At 59.2% G+C, this 23175-nt stretch overlaps 3 protein-coding genes across 8 annotated transcripts; 1 reads left to right on the top strand and 2 right to left on the bottom strand.

The window, feature by feature from the left end:
* Positions 1-164: 164 nt before the first annotated feature.
* On the bottom strand, positions 165-2728 carry LOC139603172 (lipocalin-like). 2 transcript variants are annotated; one of them, XM_071453673.1, is made up of 7 exons: positions 2599-2728; positions 1514-1653; positions 1355-1431; positions 1124-1237; positions 816-917; positions 590-615; positions 165-330 (listed from the first exon to the last, which is right to left on the bottom strand). In XM_071453673.1, the coding sequence occupies exons 1-6, from the start codon at positions 2695-2697 to the stop codon at positions 590-592; spliced, it is 558 nt and encodes a 185-aa protein (XP_071309774.1). In that variant the 5' UTR covers positions 2698-2728; the 3' UTR covers positions 165-330. The 2 variants fall into 2 exon arrangements, with proteins under 2 accessions (XP_071309774.1, XP_071309773.1); XM_071453672.1 differs by having other exon boundaries at positions 1124-1431.
* On the bottom strand, positions 2715-8895 carry C8G (complement C8 gamma chain). Of its 4 annotated transcripts, none has more exons than XM_071453668.1 (7): positions 8606-8859; positions 7651-7790; positions 6918-6988; positions 6508-6615; positions 6114-6215; positions 5901-5939; positions 2715-2899 (listed from the first exon to the last, which is right to left on the bottom strand). In XM_071453668.1, exons 1-7 carry the CDS (start codon positions 8744-8746, stop codon positions 2829-2831), a joined length of 672 nt encoding a protein of 223 aa, XP_071309769.1. In that variant the 5' UTR covers positions 8747-8859; the 3' UTR covers positions 2715-2828. The 4 variants fall into 4 exon arrangements, with proteins under 4 accessions (XP_071309769.1, XP_071309768.1, XP_071309770.1 ...); XM_071453667.1 differs by having other exon boundaries at positions 2773-2939; XM_071453669.1 differs by lacking the exon at positions 2715-2899 and adding an exon at positions 5163-5389.
* Positions 8896-9111: 216 nt separating this feature from the next.
* Positions 9112-22481, top strand: FBXW5 (F-box and WD repeat domain containing 5). Of its 2 annotated transcripts, XM_071453661.1 has the most exons (9): positions 9112-9260; positions 9655-9865; positions 12131-12288; positions 12903-13077; positions 14331-14479; positions 15809-16289; positions 18771-18918; positions 19957-20169; positions 20639-22481. In XM_071453661.1, the coding sequence occupies exons 2-9, from the start codon at positions 9676-9678 to the stop codon at positions 20883-20885; spliced, it is 1761 nt and encodes a 586-aa protein (XP_071309762.1). In that variant the 5' UTR covers positions 9112-9260; positions 9655-9675; the 3' UTR covers positions 20886-22481. The 2 variants fall into 2 exon arrangements, with proteins under 2 accessions (XP_071309762.1, XP_071309763.1); XM_071453662.1 differs by lacking the exons at positions 9112-9260; positions 9655-9865 and having other exon boundaries at positions 12131-12296.
* Positions 22482-23175: the final 694 nt, after the last annotated feature.

The raw sequence follows: 23175 nt of genomic DNA, 5'->3' as shown, positions 1-23175 counted from the left end.
GGGGCAGGGCTGTGAATGCACATGGGGTCTCACCCCAGCAGCTCCATAGCCAGGAGCTGGGGTCAGCCCTGACCACTAACCCCAGTCCCAACCCTATTGGCCATGCTTTCCCCTGCCCATTGCCTTGTTTGGGCCTGCCCCACAACAATCCAGCAGGCAAGGGCTGGTTTTTTATGGGCTTTAATCGAGACAGGGATAGAGGTGTGGATTGTGAAGACAGGGAGCGAAGGCTGCTGTGGTGCTGGGGGGCCACTGGGGGTCAGATGGGGCAGGGTGGTCACCGGCTTGCAGTGCTGTTGGGACTCAGCTGGCAGCAGCTGGTGGCTCTTCCTGGAAAAGATGAGGGGTGAGCATAGCTGAGCTGTGGGAGACCAGGTTACACATACGGGGGACATGGGCCTGGCCAGCCTCACACTGAGTGGGTAGACACCCCACAGGGCTGGGTGGGGGATCCCCAGTCAATGTGAGGAGAGCAGCAACCCAGGGAAGGGTTGTGGAGGGGCTGGGGGCTCTGTGGGGTGATGTGGCTTTAAGCATCCCCACACCATCCCACAGGGCTGGTCTAAGCCCCAGGGAAGACAGGACTCACCTAAGCAGCATCTGCCATGCATTTGTCTGCAGAAGGAAGAAACAGGGAGATCAGCTCCTCTGGGGGCTGTGGGAACTCAGCCCCCCTGAGGGATCCTGAATGGGGGCACCCCATGGCTGGCCCCATAGAGAGGCAGGGACAAGCCAGCAGGGTCTCCTCCTTCTCAGTCCCCCTGTGGTACCTCACCCCCTACTCCCCGACACCATCCCTGTGCTCCCAGTCTCACCCGTCTGGGGCAGGATGAGGATCTCATCGTCTGTCAGGCCCTGCTCCCTGGAGAACTGGGTGAACAGCTCCAGGCGTTCGGGACTCAGCTCCTTTGTCCGGCCTGCAGCCAAGAGAAGGGTGAGAGGCAAGTCCCCCCATACCCACCAGCACAGGGGCACAGGCAGCCCTGCAAGGGGGTTCTGACCCAGCCATCATCCCCCTAAGGTCACCCCAGCTTGGGAAATGACCCTAACCCTGCCCTTCTCTCATGGGAAAGACAGACATCCGGAGGGCATGGACAGCATGGGGGTCCTGGGGCAGACATACTGTAGAGCAGCACCATGGTGGAGGAACCAGTGCTCTTGGAGATCTGGGTGGCCACCAAGGCGTACTCTTCGTAGTTGGTCTCCACCACATGGATGTTGTGCTTGCTGCCCCAGCCTGCGTGGAACATGGGGCACAGCTCAGCCCTGAGCTCCAAATCAGCCACAAGGCAGAAGCAGGGACAGCAGGGCTGGGAGCATGTCCGGGGCTGCCCCACGGAAGCTGAGCACTCACGTGGGCTGGTGTAGCTGAACCGCCCCGGCTGCTCTGTCTTGGTGTAAAGACTGTTCCTCGTCACACACTGGTCACCCCTGGGAAGCAGAGCAGCAGGGGATGCACCAGTGGCCACCCCCAGTAGCCCCTCCCCACTCACCCACTCCCCATGCCTCATACTTGGGGTAGGTGGAGGTAACTTCCAGGTTCCCCTCTGCTGTGGTGGAGATGATGGTGGTGCACATCTTCATCAGGTGTCTCTTCTCCTTGAACCAGTTAGAGTTGGAGGCCAGGCCGATGCTGTACCATCTCCCTGTGAGCTGCACACAACCTCCACTCAGCCCCAGCTGGGCACAGACCCTGTCTCACCCCTTAGCCCCCACCAGCCGCAGCCTAGGCCATGTCCCTCTCCTCTCCCCTGTCCCCATTCCCTACGGCAGGACAGTGTCCCAAGGTCCTAATTTCACAGGGAGCTGCTACAGCTTTTGGCAACCACAAAACCCAGGAACAAGGAAATCCCTGTTTCATGACATGTCCTTCACTGCCCTTGGGTGTTTCCTTCCTCTTCACCCCAAGCCCAGGGAGCATGACAGGACTGCCTGTCTCTGAGATACCATTTCCATCCATCTGGGGGTGTGAGGATGGGTCAGGACACTGGGTCCAGCATGGCTCATTCCATTCTGGTGTATGGAATGTGCAGTGTGATGCCCCTGAGGGGAACTGCCCACCTTGGAGAGCAGCTGTGCTGGGATCACCCTTGCAGCACATCCCAAACCCCTGTCCTTGCAGGAAGTGCCTCCCGCCATCCTCATCACCTCCCTAGGGTGACTATGTCCCCCAGGACTTTTCCAGGGGAGAAGGGATGTAGGGGATATCCCAGCACAGCACCCCTTGTTTTTTTGTGGCCCTGGGCTGGGGTTTTTGTTGGGGAGGGAGGGGTTCCCATGGCCCATCTCTGTGCTGTCAGACTGAGATTGCATTTCTCACTCTCCCTGTGCATCCACACCCACTCCGCAGCACAGCAGCAGCTTGGCCGCATGCCTAACCCAGGGTCCTGCCCCACAGCCCGGAGCTTCGATGCTGGATCCCTTCCAGAGCCACCAAACCCAGGTGCTGGGAGGTCCCCAGGATGGGAGGCTGCATGTGCACCAGTGCGAGCCTGGCCCCCCATCCACCTGCACCACCCCCTCCCCACATTTTCAGGGCAAGGATCCCCCAAAACAGCCCAAACCTCCACGGAGGTGATGCCGGTTGGCCTGGGTCACCTTGTCCTGCTGGAAGTCAGCCTGGACAGGAATGCCGTCCTGGGCGTGCAGTGTCCCGAGCAGGGCCAGCCCCAGGATGCTGAGCAGCATGGTCTGCATGGCAAAGGCGAGCCGAGCCGAGCTGAGAGCTGGAGGCAGAGCGCTGCAGTGCTGGAGAGTTTGGCGAGCCCCTATTTATGGCCAGGCGTTGCGGGGGCCCCCGGGAGCCAGCCCTGCCTCCCCCTGTGCCGTTATGCAAGCTGGAGCAGGACAGAGCGCTGAAGCCAAAGGGCAAGCAGGGGATCCTGTGAATGCTTCCCTCCTGTTGATATGACATATTTGCTCCAGGGTGCCAAACTGCTCTGCAGTGAAAACAGCCAGCAGCCAGTGCAGGGGCTGCCCTGCCCCCAGTGCTGCTGGGCTGGCGTGGGGAGCAGCCCACAGAGAGGGCCCAGCGCTGCCCCATCCACACAGGGTGGCCTCACTTGGACCCAGAGTGGGGCTCCAGTGAGATGGAGGAAATGTCCAGTGTCTGCCAGGTCCCAACCCAACCCATAAGACTCGACACCTGCATGTGCTCTTACAGGACACCCTGCTTTGCCTTGACTCAAGTACCTGCATCACCCAAGGAAGTATCTCTGCTGGCCTTAGCACCCTTGGGGTCGTCCCACTGGTGAGCCGGGGAGCCCCATGTTCAGCTCCCTGGGGACCAGCATGCAGCTAGATCCACCCTAGAACTTGACACCCCACTTGCTCCACCACCCTGCACCCTTTGACAAGAGGGGCTGGAGATGCCCTTCCCCCTTGGTTCGGGGTCACCAGTGGGTACTAACGTGCCCCCCCTCAATCTGGGGATGCCCCTGCAGGGTGAGTGCAGTGGATGTAGGCTGGGTGCCAGCAGCAACGCCCATGGGTCTGGCAGGGTTTGGGCAGGGCTGGCCATGTGCCGGGCAGAGCCCCAGCCCCGCGGCGCAGCCCTGCCAAGGTGCTTTACGTAAGGAGCATGTTTTCAGACCAGCTGGTTTTCCCCTGGCAGCCCCCCCTGCACATTCCCTTCCCCGCGCCCCGCTGCGAGGCCGCCCTGCCCTGCACACTCCGCGCCTGCCCGGCCCCGCGGACTTATGAAAACAAAACAAAAGCTGAGCAGGAAGGACTGGATATCACGAGAGCCTGGCTGGAGCGTCGTATGCTGGGCTGGAGCTCAGTCTCCCCCGGAGCTCACCCTCAGGGTGCTGGGGGAAACTCTCTCCATCGGGCACAGAGGCAGGGAACAACCGGGGTGTCATTTGCACTGGCACTGCGGCAGGAACACAAAGTCGCCTCTGCTGCCAGGTACCCCCAGCTCCCTGCCCAGGTGCAAGGAGGGGGTGCCCGATGGATATCCGGGTGGTGCTCGGCTGTCCTGGGGGTGGCAAAGCTGGGAGCCAGCCCAAGGACCTGGGAGGCAAAGCTGGAGCACTTGGGGCATAGGGGAACACCAACGGTGGCAAGGGGCAGAAAGAGCAGGGCTGGGGGCAGGACGGGGTATCTGGGCTGTGGATCCCCGCGGGGTTGGACACAGACCCTTGGGCATAACCTGGGTGTTTGCACCCAGAAATGGTTTAGCCCCAACGACGGATGGGCTGAGCCGGTATGAAGGGTGTGGAGAATCCTTGGGGACCAGCCCAGCTCCCAGGGACTCTCCACTTACTCCCTTATCCCCCTGCCCGGTGCAGCCACTTCGGAGTGCAGGTAAAATGAGCTGGATCTACCACAGCCCAGCTCTGTCAGGCTCGGGGGGTGGCCGGGCTGGACACGGCTGCCCCGCACCTGGGTGGTGGGAACAGGGACTGGCTCCGGGCACATCACGTGGCTTCCCTTACATAATTCCCTGATAAACAACATGTGTTACCAGTTCCCGCCAGGATTGCAAAATGCTGGTGCTGGGGGCAGAGGGCTGCTCCCCCCGCGGGGGCTGCGGGAGGGGGGGACGGGGCCCTGCACCTGCCTGCTGCCGGGTGGCCTTGGCCAGGCTCTGCACGCAGGGACAAGGGGTCGGATGAGGGGCTGCAGCATTAACCCTGCAGCTCCCCAGTCCCCTGCCTCTCTCTGAAAGGTGCTGGCTGTGCAGGCAGGAGTCCAGCGCAGACAGCAGCCCCTCGGGGAATGAACTCTGCAGGGCTGGGGCAGGGGAACGGGGTGTTTCCCAGCCCTGGAGATGGGAAGCAGGATTGTGGGAATAAGATTTCCTCCGCGGGTCCTCGAGTGATCTCCCAGCTTGTTGGGGGAAAAGGCAGATGCTGTGGTCTCCCTCAGAGCCCATAAGTCCATGCTCCCTGTGGCCCCAGGCTCCCTGTGGTTCCCCTCAGTGCTTGCCCCTGCCAGCTGGAACAGGAACCACCACAATTCTACCCTGCTGTCCATGGCTGAGGAAGGCTCACAGAGAAGATGGCAGGAGTCTGCATGAAAGGGGGCTGCACAGTCTCCCCAACACCCCCGTGGCACCCCCCAGCCAGGAGCACATGCCCAAAGCACTGGCAGGCCATGGTGGAGGCAGTGCTGGCCTGGCTGGGGCAGACCAAGAGGTGACTGGCCTGTACACAGGCTCTTCTCTGAGGTGTTTATTGGGGTGTTGCTGGCTCCTGCAGGAGAGTGAGGCACAGAGCAGAGGGGGGACACAAGCTGGGAGGGCACAGGACAAGGACAGATGCAGCTGCCAGCACAGCTGGAGGGGCTGAGGAGCTCAGGTCTGTGTGGCCATGGGCAGCTGGCTGAGGTGAGGGCTGAGCTGTGGGACCCCCTGGGAACTCCATGTGCACCTACAGCTTCGTTTCTGGAAGGAAGAGAAGTGCTGAGGGACTGGTGGGGGTGTCCAAGCCCAGCACCAGGGCTGGAGACCTACCTCTGCCTTGCCAAGCACCAATGACAAGTAATGGAGCTGTCCTCAGGGACCCCAGCCTTCACCCCAGGGTGCCCCTGTGCCAGGACATCTCATCCTAGATCAGCCCTCATGCCAGGAAACACCAATGTAGATCCATCAAGCCCAGTCTGACCCATGTGGGGGGTGAGTGGGGTTTGCTTTGCCACCTGATGCCCATCGTGAGTGACGGTTTGCCACACAAGGGCACAGGCTCTGTCCCGAGGAATGGTCTGGCATGGCCCTTCCCATGCCAGCCCAGCCCTCCTACATTCCTGGGGCAGGACCACACAGCCATGGTGCAGCGTGAATCTGGCCCAGTGTGCCCAGCCCACTGTCAGGACAGGGACACCCAACTGGTGCCCAGTGTGGGACCAAGCCTGGCACATGGGGGCACCCAGCGCATCACCCAGCATCCCCAACTCACCATCGAGGACATGAAACTCATCTGCAGAGTCACAAAACCCTGAAAGAGATAGAGCCCAGGGGGATCACCTTGTCTGGGACCTGGCACCCTCCAGCCCCTGCACCCCCAGGACATTGCAGGGCACAGCCCCATCCTTGCATCTTTGTCCCTGGGGTGGCCAGAGCATCGGGACAGAACCCACACGTGTCTCCCTGAGGAGCGTGTGCCACCCACCATAGGTGGGGAAGTAGTAGGTGACATCCTCGCTCAGCCCCACAGCCCTGGCGCGCTGCTCGAACTTGTCCACGACGGCGTCACTGACCAGGCTGTTCCGTCCTGCATGTGGGGAGACACCAGCAGTGGCTTCAGGCCCTAGATGGCCTGGCCCAAAGCCACCCACATCCTTACACAAGGCTCAGGGCCCAGGGGGCTTTCAGGTCAGAGAAGTGGGTTCCCAATTTCCCCCTCACCTGCTCCCCCCCACAGCATCTGGGAACAATTCTCAAGCTAGGAGTGACCCCCATTCCAATGTTGGGTCCTCCAAGGCTTCAGCTGGCCTCTCCAGAGTCCAGCACATGTTTCCCACCTCTGTCCTTCACCTGCCATGAGACCCAGAGCCCCAACCTACCATAGAGCTTAACAGAGATGCTGCGGCCCTTTTGGTAATAGAGAATGATGAAGCTGCTGGGGTCAGCCTCACCCACCACCACATCCACTTTGCTGCTTTTCCTATGGCCTGGGAAGGATGAGAGGATAGCCCAGTTAATCCCAGTCAGTCCTGGTTAGCCCCAGCATCATCCAGGGGCTTTCATTTCACCACAAGCCGAGGGTACAAGGGGTGAAAATCAGAGCCAGAGTGGGACAACCCCACAGGCACCAGCCCATGGTGTCACCTGTGATGGCATCTGGCACTTAGGGACCCAAGACACAAAATACTGGGAGTGCACTGGGAAGAGGGACATTGGTACCAAAACCCTGCTGAGAGCAGGACTGGGGGGCTCCAGCAGCCTCCTGCCACCCCAGACCAGTCTCCCTCACCCTTCAGCAGGAAGCGTCCGGGGGCCTGGGCAGGAAGGTAGTGCTGCCTGATTTCCCAGCACATCCTGTCCCTGCAGGGGGAGAGGAGGAGGAGATGTCAGTACAGGCTGTGGAGGATCTTCTAGGATCCCTGCCCACCCTGCCTGCCAAGGCACACATGCTGTGTCCGTTTTCTTGGCACTTGGCTTTCTCCCCAGGGAAAGATGTCCCAGAACACTGGGGAGACATTGTGAGAGATGCTGAGCTCAAGGAGTCCCTGCCACCTCCCTGCAACGCTGAGCCTGGTCAGGACCTTAGGGCCCATCAGGCTGAGGAAAGTGTGACAGATGTGCTGAAGGTCCCAATCCTCAGACATGCTGCTCCTAGGATAGTCCTAAGAGCCAGTCCTGGGCTGGGCAGCCTTTGAGCCACCACATGTCTCAGTTTTGCCAGCCTGGCTGTCCTCACACTGACCAGCCTGGGCACCCTCAGCTCAGCCTGGGCTAGTGGACATGCGGGTGGCAGAGTGTCCATCATGACCAGGGTACCCATCGTGGCCAGGGCTTTGACTACAAAACTCCTTGGAGAGTATCCCACCCACACTTCCTTCTGGGGCAGCTCTGTCCTCTTTGGAGCCTGTGGCCAGGGCACTGGCACTGCTTTCAGAGTCCCCATCCCAAGGCACTGGTCCTGTTCCGCCCTGCCTGCAGCATCCCAGTCCCTGCCCACGCCCCCTGTGCCTGGCATTACTCACAGCTTCCTGAAGGTGCTGATGGCCAGGCTCTGCCCATCCAGGACGGTCATTGTCACTGTTGTGGCCTCCAGCTGGTGGCTGTGCTCTGCCAGGTAGCTGCAGCGGGAGGCCATGCCGACCAGGAACCACTTCCCTGAGAGCTGCATGGCACAGGGGTGGCACCATCTGCAGGGCCACAAGCCTGGGGTGCCACCACTCAACCACCTTGGGCACCCTCCCTCTCACTTGTCAACTCTGCCCACAGCTGTTCCTTGGGAACTGTTCCTGTTCCAGCCTTGCCCACAGGGCACAATGGCCCTTCAGGTGCTAGTTGGTGGGATAGCAGGGCAGAATGAGCTTGACATGGGGACAGGCTGGGGGTATGTAGGGGATGTCCAAGGCACCTGCCCATGGCTCACACTGCCCACAGCACTGCGGGCACCCCAGTGCCACACTGGGTGTCTGTTGGGCATCACATAATGCCACAGCCCCAGCTCGCCCCGCCAGCAGAGCCTCGATCTCAGCCCCAGCCCCATAGTGAGAGCGGCTGCACCGGCCCTCCGGCAGCTCCAGAGGGGTGAGGAAGGGGTTCCTGTGAGGCTCCGGCCCTAGCGCCTGCTCTGTGGGCAGCTCTGCAGGCAGTGCTGGGGCTGAGCTGGGCTCAGGAAGCCCTGGCTGTGTGTGGGGGGCACTGAGGAGCTCGGGCTTGGAGGATGGGCTGGGAGGCTGAGGCTGGGGAGGACAGAGGGGGTCAGACCTGGAGGGGGGACACAGGACGGGCTGCAACGGTGGGCCTGGGGAGGAAGGGCGCAGGGGGGTCGGCGCTGGACGGGCATGCCGGACGGGGATACAGGAGGATGGGCTGCAAAGCCGGGTCTGGGGGGGACACACGACACAGGAGCCACCGCGGCTCTCTGCAGCCCAACCAAGTGCGGGGTCGGCAGATGCCCACAGACCCCTCAACCCAAGCCCTCACCTGGTGGAGGCTGAGCGCCTCCTGAGCCACCACTTTTTCGAGCGCACTCTGGGGAGGGGGCGGCCGCCGTCTCCGCGCCGCCCTCTGCCCCCTCGCCGTAAGGAGCAGCCCGAGGAGCAGGAGGGTGCGCAGGGCCGCCATGTGCTGCTGTGCGAGGCCGGCGCTGCTGGGAAGCGGCGGGGCCAGGCGGGCACGGCCGGGAGCCAGAAGCCCCGGGGGCGGCTGGACGGGGTCATGGCCAGGGTGAGCGCAGGGCCGGGCTGGAGCGCAGAGAGCGGGGCCGGGACAGGGCTGGCGGCTGAGGAAGGGCGGGGCGGGGCGGGGCCGGGCCGGGCCGGGGGGCTCCCGGGCCGGGCGGGGCCTGTTTGGAACAGGGCGTGGCTTAACGGGACATAGGCGTGTCCTATGAGGCGTGGTCTGAGGGGGCGCGGTCGGACCGGGCGGGGCGGGGCGGGGCGGGGCAGCGCTGTCGCGGCAGAGGCACTCGTGAGCGATCGCGCCGCGCTCGGCTCGCTGCGTCTGGCACGCTGCGGGGAGCTCTCTGCTCGAGCCGTCGGGACTGCGGCCGGACGCGCCCGGTGATTGGCCGGCGGGGGAGCGCCGGCAGCGCCGGCCGGAAGTGGCGCGGCGGGGCGGGGGCAGCGGAGCCGCCGAGGTGCGGGGGGACAGCGGGGACACCGGGCACGGCACGGGGGGAACACCGGGCACGGGGAACACCGGCCACGGGGTACACCGGGCACGGCACAGGGGGAGCATCGGGCACGGGGAACACCGGGGACACTGGGCACGGCACGGGGGGAACACCGGCCACGGGGAACACCGGGGACACCGGGCACAGGGAACACCGGGCACGGCACAGGCGGAGCACCGGCCATGGGAGACACCGGGGACAGCGGGCACGGCGAGGGAGGGGACACTGGCCCCGGGCGCTACCAGGGCACCAGGCATGGCACGAAGGGAGCAGCGGGAAAGGCTCGGGAGGGCCGCGGGCCCTCGGTGGGTGCGCGTCCCCGTTCCGGGCCTGACACCGGCACCGCGCTCGGTTCCAGGCGCGGCGGCAGAATGACACGATGGACGCGGGCTGCCCCCGGCTCCCGGACACTGTCCTGTTCGAGATCTTTCTGTACCTGGACCACGCCGACGTGCTCTCAGTGGGGCTTGTCTGCCAGCAGTGGCGCGCTGTGGCCCGCGACGAATTCCTGTGGAAGGAGCTTTTCTACCGCTACTACCGCGTGTCCCGGGACGTGCCGCGGCACCCAGGTGCGCTCTGGGGCGCGGGGCTGATCGGGGGGCGGCACCTGCCGTGAGCTCGGGACGGAGGCTGCGCTCCCCCCGCTCTGCCCGCCGCTGCCAGGTGCTGGAACCCCCGAAACACGTTACCTCAGCTGTGTCACAGTGCCCTGGGCTGAGATGTGCACGGGAGGGGCTCTGGGTCTGCCCAGACCCTTCAGAAATGGGGGTCAAAGTGCTGAAAATGCTTTGCCTTTCCCTTCTTTTCACAGAAAGAAGGTTTCCTGAGCTCTCTAGGCAGGTGCTCTCTGGAGCTGCTGTCCAAGGAGATCCCGGGAGCTGCAGTGAGTCACCACAGGCTGCTGCATCCCAGCCTTCATGGGATCTGTGGAATCACTGCCAGCTTGGCCTTTCTTGGACTTGGCAGCCCCTCTGCTGCAGCTCTCTCCGTTCTGCAGCTGGAGCAGGCACTGCCACAAGCACCATTGGCTGCTTTGAGGGTCCCAGGGGCTGGGCTCTGCGGGGACACCTGTGCTGTCTGGGGGATGTGTGGCCCTGTGACAGCACTGGGGACATGTGCTGAGTCAGCACCTGCCCTACAGCACCAGGACAGGTTGGACTTGATCTGGGCTCACAACAGGAGCTGACAGAGCCTGATAGGGCTGTCCCTGGCCGAGCTGTCAGAAGGCTTGGGGGTGGCAGTTGTGTGATCACAGCTCTGCTCCCTGCTGAGCATCCAGTGCTGGAAGCAGTTTGGTGCAGTCTGGAAGGATCAGCCAGCTCTGTCTCACCAGCTGGGAGCTGGCAGAGGGGCCCTTGCTGCCCAGGGGGGTTTCTCCTCAAGCAGCCCATTCCCGGTGTGTTGTGGGGCTGTGTGGGGGACCCCAGCTGTGGCTGAGGGAATTGGATCCTGGGTTGGGAATTGCAGTGGCTACAGAAGGGCAGGAAGAAATGCCAAGGATCAGGCAGTGGGAGCTGATCTCCTTGCAGCAGGAACAGCACTGCAGGAGGGCTCTCAGGGGAAGTGGATGTTGATGGGATTCCTCCAGGCTATGTGACTTTGCTCTTGCAGACCCTGGGAGCTCCATGGGGCTGAGGATGTTCTCTTTAGGGTTTTTCTGAAGCCTTTTGACCAGGCTCATTCCCTCCCAGCCTCCTGGAGCTGCTTAGTCAGCTGCCAGCCCTGTTCTTGAGCACTAATTAGGATCAAGCAGTTGGTGTAGCTCAGTAAGGTATTCAGGCCCCTCTCTGACAGGGAGCTGTGGGCACCCTGCACAGGGCAGCAGGGCAGGGACAGCTGGCAGGCGTGGGCAGGGGCTAGAGCATGAGTTTGGGGGCTGCCCTGGGCAGCCCCATGGTTAGAGGAATGGTATGCAGTGGGTCTGTAAGATGAAATGTTGGGTTTGCTTGGCCAGATGGGGCCTGCCCAGGCTTTTCCCAGCTGAATGGGCTAGGACCAGGAGGTTCAGAGGGGGCTGAAGCCTTGAGCAGCAGTTTGATGTGCTGGGCAGCAAGCTGGTCCCTGCCTACAGGAGCAGGTGCCTCCTGGACTGCAGCATGTTCCAAAAAATCCTTCAGTCCTGTTCAGTGTCACAAGGAAAGTTGGCCCTTATCCATATACATGTCTAATCCTCTTTGCTTCTCTGGGATTTGCTGCTGCAAGAAGTCTGTAGGCTGCCTGGCTGGGCCCTTCATTAAAAATTTTCTTTATTTGTTTTTTATTGTCCATCAGTAAGACTCCCATGAGTGTGCCCCAGGCTGTGCTCAGCACGCTGTGCTCAGCTTCTGTTCTTCTCTTTTATTTTTCCAAGTCTCTTCCCTCATGGAGATGTTTTTTTCCTGGTCCCAGACCCTTTCTAGAGCCGTCTTAATTCTGTGTTAGACAAGACAGAGGTAATCAGCGCAGAGCTGGGTATGGTGAGGAGCAGCTTCCCTCTTGTCCCACCTGTTTGATTTGGTTGTGCTGGCACACATGTTCCTTCTCAGGACTGTTTTGGTCTGACAGCCAGCACCTCTGCCTGGGCTGGTTCAGTGCTGGTTTGGAAAGCAGAAGTGTGCTGTGGAGCTGTGTGTGTACTGGAAGAAAGGGGTTTTTGTGTGTAGGAGTAGGGAAGCTGCTGAAGAAAATGCTGAGGGCTGGTAGCTGAGCTGCAGCCCTGGGTTGGTGCCCCAGCAGAGCTCCTGGCCTTGCTCACAGGAGCCAGGATTGGTTTATTAGAGCCTGGTGCCATGTTTAACCCAGCTCTGCTTCCCTCCCCTCACACTTCTGCCCTGTGTCCCTGCTCTGTGCTGCAGGTGCTGTCTCGTGGTACGATGAGTTCCAGAGGCTCTACGACACTATCCCTTGCGTGGAGGTGCAGGCCCTGAAGGAGCATAATGACCAAGTTTTGCACCTGAGCTTCTCCCACTCTGGCTGCCTGTTTGCATCATGCTCCAAAGACTGCACGGTCAAGGTAAAGTGGTAGGTGCCCTGTCCAGCTCTTGCAGCCTTGGTCCAGTGGGGCTTAGCCCTGAGCAGGCTTTGGCAAGTCTGTGGAGAGGTTTGACCAGATGTCCCTGGACATGGGCTGGTTCCTGTGGGTGCTGAGCTGTCTTCTAAGCCATAGAACTAATGACTTGTGCAAATGTAGCCTTGAGGGCTGCGTGGAGCTCCAGCCTGAGTGTGTGTGGAGGTGGCCGAGATGCTTTGCTTTCTAGGTGCAGATCAGTGTCCTGTTGTGCCCTGGGTCTGATGAAGACTAGGGAGATAATGATCCACTGCAATGGATCATGTCTTCCCTGAGTGGTTGTCCTGGGAGGAATCTGTCTGAACATGCTGGAAATCCAGCTGTGATAGCACCATTCACTGCCTGAACACCTCCTCTGGCTAGTGGAGCAGCAGTTCTCCATTTGGCCCCTCTCCATTTTCTGTCAGGGAAATGGACAGGGATGTGGTGAGCAGAAGGCAGTTAAATGGGGTTTTTGATACTGTTTGTTTTTCATGTCCTGGTGAGCACTGGCAGAACAGATAAAGGAGAACCACTCTCAGCCTTCTCAGCAGCTTTCTGACTGTCCCATCTCTCTGTAGATCTGGAGCAATGAGCTGGACATCTCCCTGCAGCACAGCTCCAACATGAGGCCATACAACTGGAGCTACACTCAGTTCTCCCAGTTCAACTCTGATGACTCCCTCCTGCTGGTATCTGGTGTCTTTGTGGGGCCTCACAACTCCTCCTCGGGGGAGATTGCTGTCATCAGCATGGGTAAGTGGGGCTTCCCTGGGGCTCCCTGGGGCATATGAGTGCTGGGTGAGGGGGTTCCCTTCTTCTTTGGGTGTGCAGTAGCCTTGTCTCAGCTCGTCCTGACTCCTCAGCTGAGGGGCTCCAATCACAGTTCTAGAGGGGAAACCTCACAGACAGCCTTAACTCTGTTCAGGTCACTGCAGCAACACCTCAAGGCAGTGGTTGTGTATTTACCCTCACTTCTCTTCTAAGTGCCAGTGTGGGCAAGGGTTATCCACATCACTCATCTTGAAGCTCCTGCCTATGGCATATGTGGTGCTTGGCATAGAGCTACAAAAACCCGGAATGGTTTGGGTTGGAAGAGACCTTAAGGCTCAGCTTATTCCAACCCCCTGCCATGGGCAGGGACATCTTCCACTATCCCAGGTTGCTCCAAGCCTCATCCAACCTGGCCTTGGACACTTCCAGGGATCCTGGTCAGTCACAGCTGCTCTGGGCACCCTGTGCCAGGGCCTTCCAACCCTCATAGGGAGCAATTCCTAATTCCCAATATCCCATCCATCCCTGCCCTCTGGCAGTGGGAAGCCATTCCCTGAGTCCTGTCTCTCCATCCCTTGTCCCAGGTTCCTCTCCAGCTCTTTTGGAGCTCTAAGGTCTTGTCAGAGTCTTCTCTTCTTCAGGCTGGACACACCCAGCCCTCTCAGCCCATCTCCAGAGGAAAGTGGCTGCATCCAGCTCTCAGGTCACCTTTGTGGCCCTAGTCTCACCCTTAGGTCTCACAGGGCTTTCTGAGGTGTTGTCACCTGAGCCTCCTTCACTTCTGCTGCAGCTCTGTGTATGAGGCTTATCCCCACTGTTATCTCACCATCTTTGTGCAGAGTCCACAGTACCAGCAATCAGGAGTGCAGTAGGAGTGCACAGCTGCCTTGGCTGGAGAGGCCCCAAGCCGCAGGGGTGGGAGGGAAATTCTGTATGTGTTTAACTCCTTCTTGTCCCCAGGGCCTGCTCCGGGCCCCGCTCAGGGAAAGGGCGGGAGGTTGAATTGCTCTGTGCTCTGGCTCTGTGCACTGCCCTGTTATTTTGGTTTCCTTTGTGCAAGGTATCATCACACATCTCTGGAGAAAAGAGAAATAATCTGTCTCTGTAGCAGTGGCTGGGAGCTGGAAGGGAGTTGGCCCCTCCTACAGAGACCTGGATTCACTTCCTCTGTCCTACACGGTTTCTCCAGGGCTCTTGCTGGAAGTCACTGCCTCACACTCATATTTCCCTTCCAGAGAACTTCACGCTGCTTTCCAGGGTGAGGAATAAGCCCTATGATGTGTTTGGCTGCTGGCTGAACGAAACCAACTTGATATCAGGCAATCTGCATCGGATTGGACGCATAACCTCCTGCTCAGTGCTGTGGCTGAACAATGCTTTCCAGGTGAGCTGCCTTCCTTCCAGCTTCACAGGCGGTGCAGCTTCCTGCTGGTTCCTGGGGGAGGGAAAGCTGCAGGGAAGGGGTGGCTCAATCCTCCTGTCCTCCCTGTTTGTCTCCTCTGACTTGCCCTCAGGATCCTGAGCTCGGGGCAACCCTTGCATGAGGTTTCTCCATGCTCAGTGTTATTATACTCACTGCAATATTCTAACTCTGCCCTGAGATCTCATTAACTTTTGCCACATTAATTAGGCTGAGGTGTTGGCTGCAGTGCTCCACAGCGTGCATTGCCCAACAGCAGGGCTGCTGAGGTCCTTGATAGTCTGAAGCTAGTCCTGGGACTGCTGTAGCCTGGCATGTGTCCCAGCAATGGCCCTTCTCCCACTTGGTAGCTCAGGGTGTTTGTGTGAGCTGGAGGCTGAGCTCAGTCCTGCCTGGTCTTGCTGAGGTTTCTTGGGCCAGATGCTGTCTCTGATTCCGTGGTGAGACTTGGAGAGCTGAGTGTGATGGCCTCAAACTGCTCATTCACTCCCTAGCACTTGGGCTGCTGAGTCGGGTTCCCCATGTTTTGCCTCTGTTTCAGTGCCACACCTGCACAGCCCCATGTTTTGTGATTTTAACAAGATGCTGACCCCAGGTAAAATCCTCTGGTAGCAGAGACTTTTCCCACAGCCACATCTCCGTGCTACACTGAGGCATTACACCAGCATTACACCTTCCATCCCTGAGAGGCCAGGAAGGACCTTGCCCATAACAGGGGCGTGGGAGTACAGCTGCAAGCTGGGAACAGTGAGGCAGAGAAGGACCTGCTCTGTGTGTCTGGAGCAGATACCAAGCTGCCCCTGCTGAGGGGTACAGGCATGCTCCAGGAGCACAGGGATTCTCTGCCGCTGCTGTTATGGGGCAGAGGAATCCTACTTCATGCTTATCACAGAGGCCTGTTCCTGAAATCTTTGTCAATCATAAAATGTAGAGTATCCTGGGGTGGAAGGGACCCACAAGGATCAAGTTCAGCTCCTGGCCCTGCACTGTAAAGCACCAGGTAGTACCAGCTGATCACCTCAGGGTATGGTGGCAGCAGGGCTGCCCAGCTGCTGTGCTTCCTCACTCCACTGCTGCCTGCCTGCAGGAATGTTTTCTCTCACTCTGTCTCCATCCAGGATAGGAAGGAGCACAGGAGAGCTGGCAAGCCTGGGGCCCCTTCTTGTGTCAGTGCCCCACACACAGTGTGGAGGGATCTGTGGGTGCTGGTGTTGCTGCGCTAGCTCAGGTCTTGGTTTGAACTGTGGGACTGACTTGGGGTGGTTCCTGCTCACTTGCCCCCTCTGCTCACAGGGCATTGAGTCTGAGAATGTGAATGTAGTGAAGAGACTGTTCAAAATCCAGAACCTGAATGCCAGCACCATCCGGACCGTGATGGTGGCTGACTGTAGCCGCTACGATTCCCCGGATCTGCTCCTGGACTATGAGGAGCAGCTGGCTGCTTCCTCCACCTGCCCAGTCTTTGATCTCGGCAGTGACAGTGAGGAAGAAGGGGCCAAGCCCAAGCCGCCTCCGGAGCCAGCCGTACAGGAATTGCCAGATGCCGGGGGTGTGCCAGCAGAGCATGGGCTGCAGCAGCTCTTTGATGGGATCATGGAGGGCCATGTGAGGCCTGCCATGACCGAGACAGAGCTGGAGACAAAGGTGGCCGAGCTGTTTGTGCGAAACAGAACTAAACCGCCCGAGCCAAACCTGCTCCCCACAGACAGCAACAGCAAGACAAAGTACTTGATCTTCACCACAGGATGCCTCACCTACTCCCCGCACCAGATAGGTAAGGCTGGGTCTGAGCCTGGTACAGCCGGGGCTCCCTAGGGGCCTGGGCTGCAGATGTGCTTGAGATTTGGGTCAGGAAAAGACTTGGTCTTTCTGCTGTTTGTGAGGTGTGAACTGGGGTTTGCTCTGGGTTCTGAGAGGCCCCATCACTGTGGGGAGTTTCACCTCCTCCACTTGCCTGAGGGTTGTTTTGTTGCTGCCAGCATGATACGTGGCCAAAGTCATGGCAAGGGCTGAGCAGAAAAGCCAGAAAGAGCTTCTGATTAAGGACACCAGCCATGAGCAGCAGTGGGTGCAGGGGCAGGATGGCAGTTGCCCTGGAGGAGTGTGTGGAGGGACCTTGGTCCTGTTCTCTTATGGGGGTAGACAGGGATGGTCTGAGCAGCATGGAGTTGATGTGTGAGTCACTTGTGCAGTGCCCCTGCCCCTTGCCTGCCTCCCCTCTGCCATGGGTGGAACCACCCTTATGTGGGCATCCAGCCTCAGTAAGACACTTGGGACTGGGGAGGTTTCCAAGGGGATGATTCACTGCCCCAGCAGTTTGTGTGGTGAGTGAGGCTGGGCAGGTTGCAGCCTCCTCTGTTGTACTAGTGGGGTGCAATGTGCTGTGGGTGTGGCATGCGCCAGGCCGTGGCATTGCTGGTGACCTTGTCCTGTGTTAAGATGTCACTTGCTCTCACCTGCAGCACCCCTGTTAAGACTACAGGTCTAGCAGAGCCTGAATTTACAGGAAATCCTCGGGGAGCTCCTCAGTGGGGAGCAGGAGTAGGGAGACTGGCTGTTTCCACAAGAAACCATAAAGCTGGCAGAGACGTGGAAAGGACCAGGAGTGTGGGGAAGGAGGGAGCTGTTCCCAGACAAGACTGCTGTGAAGCCAGATGGTTTCAGTTCTTTTCACTGCTCACACAGTTACAGCCTTGCTTTCTTGCTCTCCTGACTTTCCCATGACATGGTCCCACACCAGTACAGCCCATTAAGGCAGGGGAAGGCAGTTTCCAGAGCTGTAAGCAGCTTAGTCTTTGCCCACCTCAGTTAGGAATATGACCTGGACTGAATGAGCTCTGCTTCATGCTCCTCCTGCCTGTGGGCTGGGTTTGCAGACAGCCATGTTGACTCACCCCTGGGCTGAGCTGAGGCAGCACCTGGATCCCCTGGGCTGAGCTGAGGCCACCTTTCAGACTGCAGGCTGCCACACACCAAGGCAGGGCCTTTGGGCTCCCCAATTCCTCCGCAGCCTCCCAGGGCTGAGGGATTTGTGCGATGCCTTTGAGCTCTGTTAACTCCCTGGCTGGAAGCCAGCACTTGCAGTACAGGCTGCTGCTTGCAGGGCTGGACACTGGCTCAGTTCCTGTCCCACCATGAGTCACTGCAGTGTCGTTTACCCTTTGGTTTGTGTGCAGAACTGGTCCTGTGCAGCTGCTCTGTGCCCACAGGACCTGAAGGAGCTCACTCTGTGCTCACCTCCCACTCTGTGCAGTGCTGCTCCAGCGTGAACTTGAGTTCCCATTTCTCATGCTGATTCCAGGTTGAGCAGCCTGTCCTGCTGACTCGTGTGTGTTTGAGTTTGGAACAGGGAGCATGGTGCTGTGGAAGTGAAGATGAAGATGCTGGTGAGCAGCACCAGTGGGGTGGAAGAACACCAGTCCTTTCTCAAAGGTCCCAGGCTCAGGGGAAGAAATATTAGGAATGGCCTTGGACTTGAGCTGTAATGGGGTGTCACCTGTATCTTGTTGGGCTGCAGGAGAGGGCTAAAATCAAAGGTGTTGTTAGCAATTCCTCCAGAGGGGCGATGGGATGGGCTGGGCTGGGCCACCTTCCAGCTCCCCTGGACCTGCTGAGGATGAAGCCTGTGTGTGCCCAGGAGCTACTGAGGCTCACAGGGGTCCTCCAGGAAGCTGTTGGGGATGGACCATTTGTGGGTCTGTTTGTGTTTTGGACCTCTTCAGAGCTGGAAGGGGACAGGGCTTGACCCATCACTTGTCTCATTTAGTCAGGAGGTTGAGAAGCTACAAATTACTTGAGCACGGTTTGGGTTTAAATGTCTGTTCTTTAAACTTTCTGGGACAGATCCCCATCTGCACTTGACAGTGTCAGGGGAAAACCCTGCCACAGCTCATGCATCTGCTGGGCTGCTCCAGGCTGGCTACTGCAGAGAATGGGCTCAGCCCAGGGAATCATTTCGGAGAAAAACCCTTCTACAACTAGCGTGTCTCCTGGGCCAACGCAGCTTCCATGTGCTCCAGAGATGGCTGAGGCAAGGTCTGGCTCAGGCACTGGGATCTCCCTGTCTAGGGTTTGATGTGCAGCCCACCTGAAGGAGCCTGGCCAGGACAGCAGCCCTGTCCCAGACCTTGCACAGCAAGCCGGTTTCTCCTTTCTTACCCGCACCAAGGGAAGCGCCTCCCTGAAGCCTGGGACCTCCCCCAGCCCTGCTGGCAGCAGCCTATGGAACTGCCTCCCTCTGCTTTCTGTCCCACAGGGATTAAAAGGATCCTGCCCCATCAGATGACAACTGCAGGGCCAGTGCTGGGGGAGGAGCGGCGCTCAGACGAGTTCTTTGACTCCCTGGATCACGTCATCGACATCCATGGGCACATCATTGGCATGGGCCTCTCCCCTGACCACCGGTGAGCACAGAGGGCTTCAGCAACTGCCAGGGTGGGCAAGAGCTGCTCACAGGCTCTGTAGGGTGACCAGGACATGAAGTGGTGGATGGATTGGGTGCCTGCTGATCCAGGTGGTGATGGTGTGTTACTGCTGAGCTTTGCCCCCAGCCGTGTCAGGAATGTATTCCTGAGCCAGCTCAGGACAGGGTGGCTCCTTCTGAGAGTGGAGGAGCTACCCACACCAATGTGTCTTGTTCCTGAGGTAGATCATCCATAGAATCCTAGGATGGTTTGTGTTGGAAGGTAGCTTAAAAACCATCTAATCCCCACCCCCTGCCATGGGCAGGGACACCTTCCACTATCCCAGGGTGCTCATGCTCCGTCCACTTGGTCTTGAACACTTCAGGGATGGGGCAGCCACAGCTGCTCCGGGCAACCTGTGTCAGGGTCTTCCAACCCTCATAGGGAACAATTTCTTCCCAATAGCCCACGTAACCCTGCCCTCTGGCAGTGGGAAGCCATTCCGTTTGTCTTGTCTCTCTGTCCCAGGTCCCTCTTCAGCTCTTTTGGAGCCCCTTTAGGCCCTGGAAGGGTCTCTGAGGTATCTCTGGAGCCTTCTCTTCTCCAAGCTGAACACCCCCAGCTCTCCCAGGCTCCAGAGCAGAGAGGCCCCAGCCCTTGGAGTATCTCCCTGGCCTTCTCTGGAGTCCAGCATCTCCACATTGTTCTTGTGTTGGGTTCCCAGAGCTGGAGGCAGCTCTGCAGGTGGGGTCTCACCTGAATGGAGCAAGGGGGAAGAGTCCCCCTACATGTGCTGCCCAGAAGACAGCCCCATTGTTAAAGATAGTTCCAGTGAGATTAGAGAGGTGTGACCTGACCCCTAGCATCACCTTTCAGGTGCAGTGGTCCTTTCCAGATACGGCCAGGAGTGTTCCAGCAGTCCATTCCCTGTTTCAGCCTGGATTTCAGTGAGCTGGGCTGCAGGCTCCATCCCTGCTGTGCCAGGGGGCTCTGTGCACTCTGGCGCAGTGCAGGTAACCCCTCTCTGCCCTCCCCAAGGTACCTGTATGTGAACAGCCGGGCCTGGCCACGGGACTGCGTCATCTCAGATCCGATGCAGCCGCCTCCCATCGCTGAGGAGATAGACCTGCATGTGTTCGACCTGAAGACCATGAAGGAGGTGAAGCGAGCGCTGCGCGCACACCGCGCCTACACACCCAACGAGGAGTGTTTCTTCATCTTCCTGGACGTCAGCAGGGACTTCGTAGCGAGGTGAGGGGGGTGGCAGGATCCTGATCCTGCATCTGGGAAGGCCTGGGCATGTTGCTATGGGATGGCCGTGTGAGCAGAACACTCCTGTGTGTTGGAAGGAAAGCAGGGAGTGGGATTGGAAAGAGCAGAGGGACTGACTTGGAAAGTGCTGATAAAGGGTGGCTGCCCTGGTCCTGCTGTAAATACCCTGCCTTAAATCCCTGAGGAAAGGGTAAATCTGGGCCTGTGGTGTGTTTGGTGGCAGGTGGCAAATGCCCTTCTTGGGGCTGCGGGTGCTGTGGGCTGAGCTGAGAGGCCCTGGATCCCAGAGGGAGCTGCCTGCGCAGTATGAAGCTCATGGAGACAGGGGCTTGGGTACCCTCTGCCCCCATCCCCACAGAAGAACAGGAGTGGGAAGGGCAGGGTGTTGGGGCTGCTGGGCTGACACTGGGACCAGTGGGACACCCTGACCCCTGTCTCTCCACCCCAGTGGGGCAGAGGATCGACACGGCTACATCTGGGATCGGCACTACAACATCTGCCTGGCCAAGCTGCAGCATGACAATGTGGTGAACTCAGTGGCATTCAGCCCAGTGGAGCAGGAGCTGCTGCTGACAGCCAGTGATGACACCACCATCAAGGTGTGGCGGTCCCCACGGGCCATGCGCATCCGGCAGGCCAGGAGGCCCCGGCCCAGGAAACTGCTCTTCTCCTGGCTCTTGAACCAGAAAAGCTGAACCCAGGTACATCTGCTCCTGCAGCTTCCTCACTGCAGCACCTCCTTCTGAGCTCACAGAGCCCTGAGCCCTGCACAGAGATGAGCTCTAGGCACACAAATCCTACGGCTGAGCCAGGAGGGGCCCTGGCAGCAGGAATCGCCTCCTCCTTGAAGCATCGCCTTCAGACAGGACATAAGAGCTGGGGCCCTGTTGTGGTTCTGTTGGGCAGCAGCTGAGCTGGTCACTGCAGGGTGGGCTCCCACAGCTTCTCACCAGCATTGCTACTTGGGCATAGCTCTCTGGGTGAGCTCTGGGCATGGGGGACACTGAGGCACGTCCAGTGTAGGTCTGTGTGAGCTGGGGACGTGGCCAGACACACTGGGAGCCGCCAGCTGCAGAGTGCTTGGCAGGAGCCATGGTGCAGCTGTGCTGCGTGACTGCAGGACTCTTAATATTGGCGTTTTATTAATGTGTGTTTGTCCCAAAGCTCCACGGGCAACTTGTCTGGCTGCTGTGGAATGTCAAGTGCCTCTTCCCCATGGCACCTCTGCCCAAGAGGGCAGCAGGAACTGGGGGCAGTGAGGGGGCAGCAGGGCCAGGGCTGGGAGCCTGACTGGCCCCAGGGTCTGTGTATTGGTATTGCCAGTTTCTAAACTTGGGAGAGGGGGAGGGCTGGTGGTCATATGGTGCTGGCTTTGCCTCTGTCTTCCTCTGAGTAGCACTTCAATAAGCTATGGATCCGGAACGTATTTATTGTGGGGGATCTGCTGTCCCTTTCTGGGGTACCCATGAGGACAGCTTACCTCCTGCTCATGCTACCCAATCGTGGCACTTTAGGTTCTTTTGGTGTGTTCTCTGAATAAGTGTAGACACCCACAGGTGCTGCAGGTATTCATTCACCTGCAGGTGATGGGGATGGAGCCCTCCTGCCTGCAGTGACAGCTGAATAAGCTCCCTGTCCCTGGGGCTGACCCACCATGGAGGGGTCAGCTCCTCCAGGACCTCACAGGCAGTGGGGACGGTCACTTGGAGTTATTACGGACTCGGTGGTGTTCACTGTCTGTCCCTTGAGCTTCTGTCCCTGTAGCAGGTACCCAAATGTCAGAGTCTAAAATTAAGCTCCTAATCTTGACCTGGCCTAGATGGGGCCCTGAGGAGCTGCTGTCGCTCCTGGAAGCAGGGCTGGGAAGGAGCTGCAGGGGGAGGCATTTTGGGGCCCCCTGGAAGCTCTAGGGCAGGTGCCTGTGCCATTCTCAGTCTGGGCTTGCTGATAGACCTGACAGAGGTGGCAGCTTCTGTCACAATGGCACTGAAGGCTTTAGCAGCCTCTGCAGCAGGAGGGTCAGCACTTGTGTCCTGCTGTGCCCCAGCTTCATCCAAAACCCCTGTACTCAGGTTTTCTGTCATGAAATTAGGGGTTCCTTCCTGTGTACGCACACAGGCTCCACATCCTGCTCTGTCTAGTCACACAGCAAAGGAACAGCCTCCCTTCCTCCCCCAACTGTGAACTCTCCACCTGTAGCTCAGTGCAGCAGCGAGCAAGGCACTGAGGTGCTGTTTGTACTGAGTTTTGCTCTTCACTCTGGCATTGAATAAATACTCTGCTAAAGCATCTCTGCAATGTGAGCTTGTTTTTCCAAGTACTGCTCTGCTGAGCCAGAGCTGAGGCCAGGACTGTCACAGGGCTGGGCTGGAGCACTGCTGCCCAGCCTGTGGTTACCTGCCCTGGCTGGGGAAGTGTGGGTAGAGAGCTGTGAGCAACAGGAGAGAGGCAGAGGATGGCCAAAGGGCAGCAAGCATCCATGGCAGCCAGGGCTGAACACTGCAGGTTCCAGGACAGGCCAGGGGCTAGATCCCTCCTGGATTTACGTTTTCCAAGCACTAACAGGCACAGAACGGGTAAACAGAGAGCCCTCCAATGCTGTTTGGCATTCCTGTGCCACAGCAGCCTCCTGAGCTGCAATGCCACTGTCCCCTCATTGCCCTTTGCATCTCCCTGGTGGAGCAGCTGCTGTGGTATGAAGGGGGGTCTGGGGGCTTCCCAGAGGGGACAGGTGCCCATGGTCATTCCTTGTGTTTGTCTCTTCCATACACAGTGAGTAGAGGCCACCAGGCTGCTGCCCCCACATGGGTTTAGTCCCTGGGCTGGTGCTGCAGCATGGAAGGGGCAGGAACAGGCATCCTGCAGGCACTGGGCTCCCAACAGTGGTGAGGGAAAAGCAGCCTGTTCTGGAGGAGCTCAGAGCTGTAACAACCCAGGACCAGGAGTGCTGGATTTGCCTTAGCAGCAGAACCACTGGAACCACCG

Source organism: Agelaius tricolor, unplaced genomic scaffold, assembly GCF_023055355.1.
Source record: "Agelaius tricolor isolate 1412-34295 unplaced genomic scaffold, bAgeTri1.0.p SCAF_37, whole genome shotgun sequence".
NCBI classification, from domain to species: domain Eukaryota; kingdom Metazoa; phylum Chordata; class Aves; order Passeriformes; family Icteridae; genus Agelaius; species Agelaius tricolor.
This window is presented reverse-complemented; position numbering and strand designations above follow the sequence as displayed.

What these genes read in the sequence shown, in the direction of transcription:
- LOC139603172 (XM_071453672.1), bottom strand. Translation starts at nt 2,697, where the DNA reads ATGCAGACCATGCTGCTCAGCATCCTGGGGCTGGCCCTGCTCGGGACA. An exon ending in CTGACTTCCAGCAGGACAAG is followed by an intron (nt 1,654 to 2,598) that starts GTGACCCAGGCC and finishes GGTTGTGTGCAG; the next exon opens with CTCACAGGGAGATGGTACAG. An exon ending in CCTCATCCTGCCCCAGACGG is followed by an intron (nt 616 to 815) that starts GTGAGACTGGGA and finishes TTCCTTCTGCAG; the next exon opens with ACAAATGCATGGCAGATGCT.
- C8G (XM_071453671.1), bottom strand. Translation starts at nt 8,746, where the DNA reads ATGGCGGCCCTGCGCACCCTCCTGCTCCTCGGGCTGCTCCTTACGGCG. An exon ending in ATCAGCACCTTCAGGAAGCT is followed by an intron (nt 6,989 to 7,650) that starts GTGAGTAATGCC and finishes CTCCCCCTGCAG; the next exon opens with GGACAGGATGTGCTGGGAAA. An exon ending in CGGACGCTTCCTGCTGAAGG is followed by an intron (nt 6,616 to 6,917) that starts GTGAGGGAGACT and finishes CATCCTTCCCAG; the next exon opens with GCCATAGGAAAAGCAGCAAA.
- FBXW5 (XM_071453661.1), top strand. Translation starts at nt 9,676, where the DNA reads ATGGACGCGGGCTGCCCCCGGCTCCCGGACACTGTCCTGTTCGAGATC. An exon ending in CCAAAGACTGCACGGTCAAG is followed by an intron (nt 12,289 to 12,902) that starts GTAAAGTGGTAG and finishes ATCTCTCTGTAG; the next exon opens with ATCTGGAGCAATGAGCTGGA. An exon ending in GGCCTCTCCCCTGACCACCG is followed by an intron (nt 18,919 to 19,956) that starts GTGAGCACAGAG and finishes GCCCTCCCCAAG; the next exon opens with GTACCTGTATGTGAACAGCC.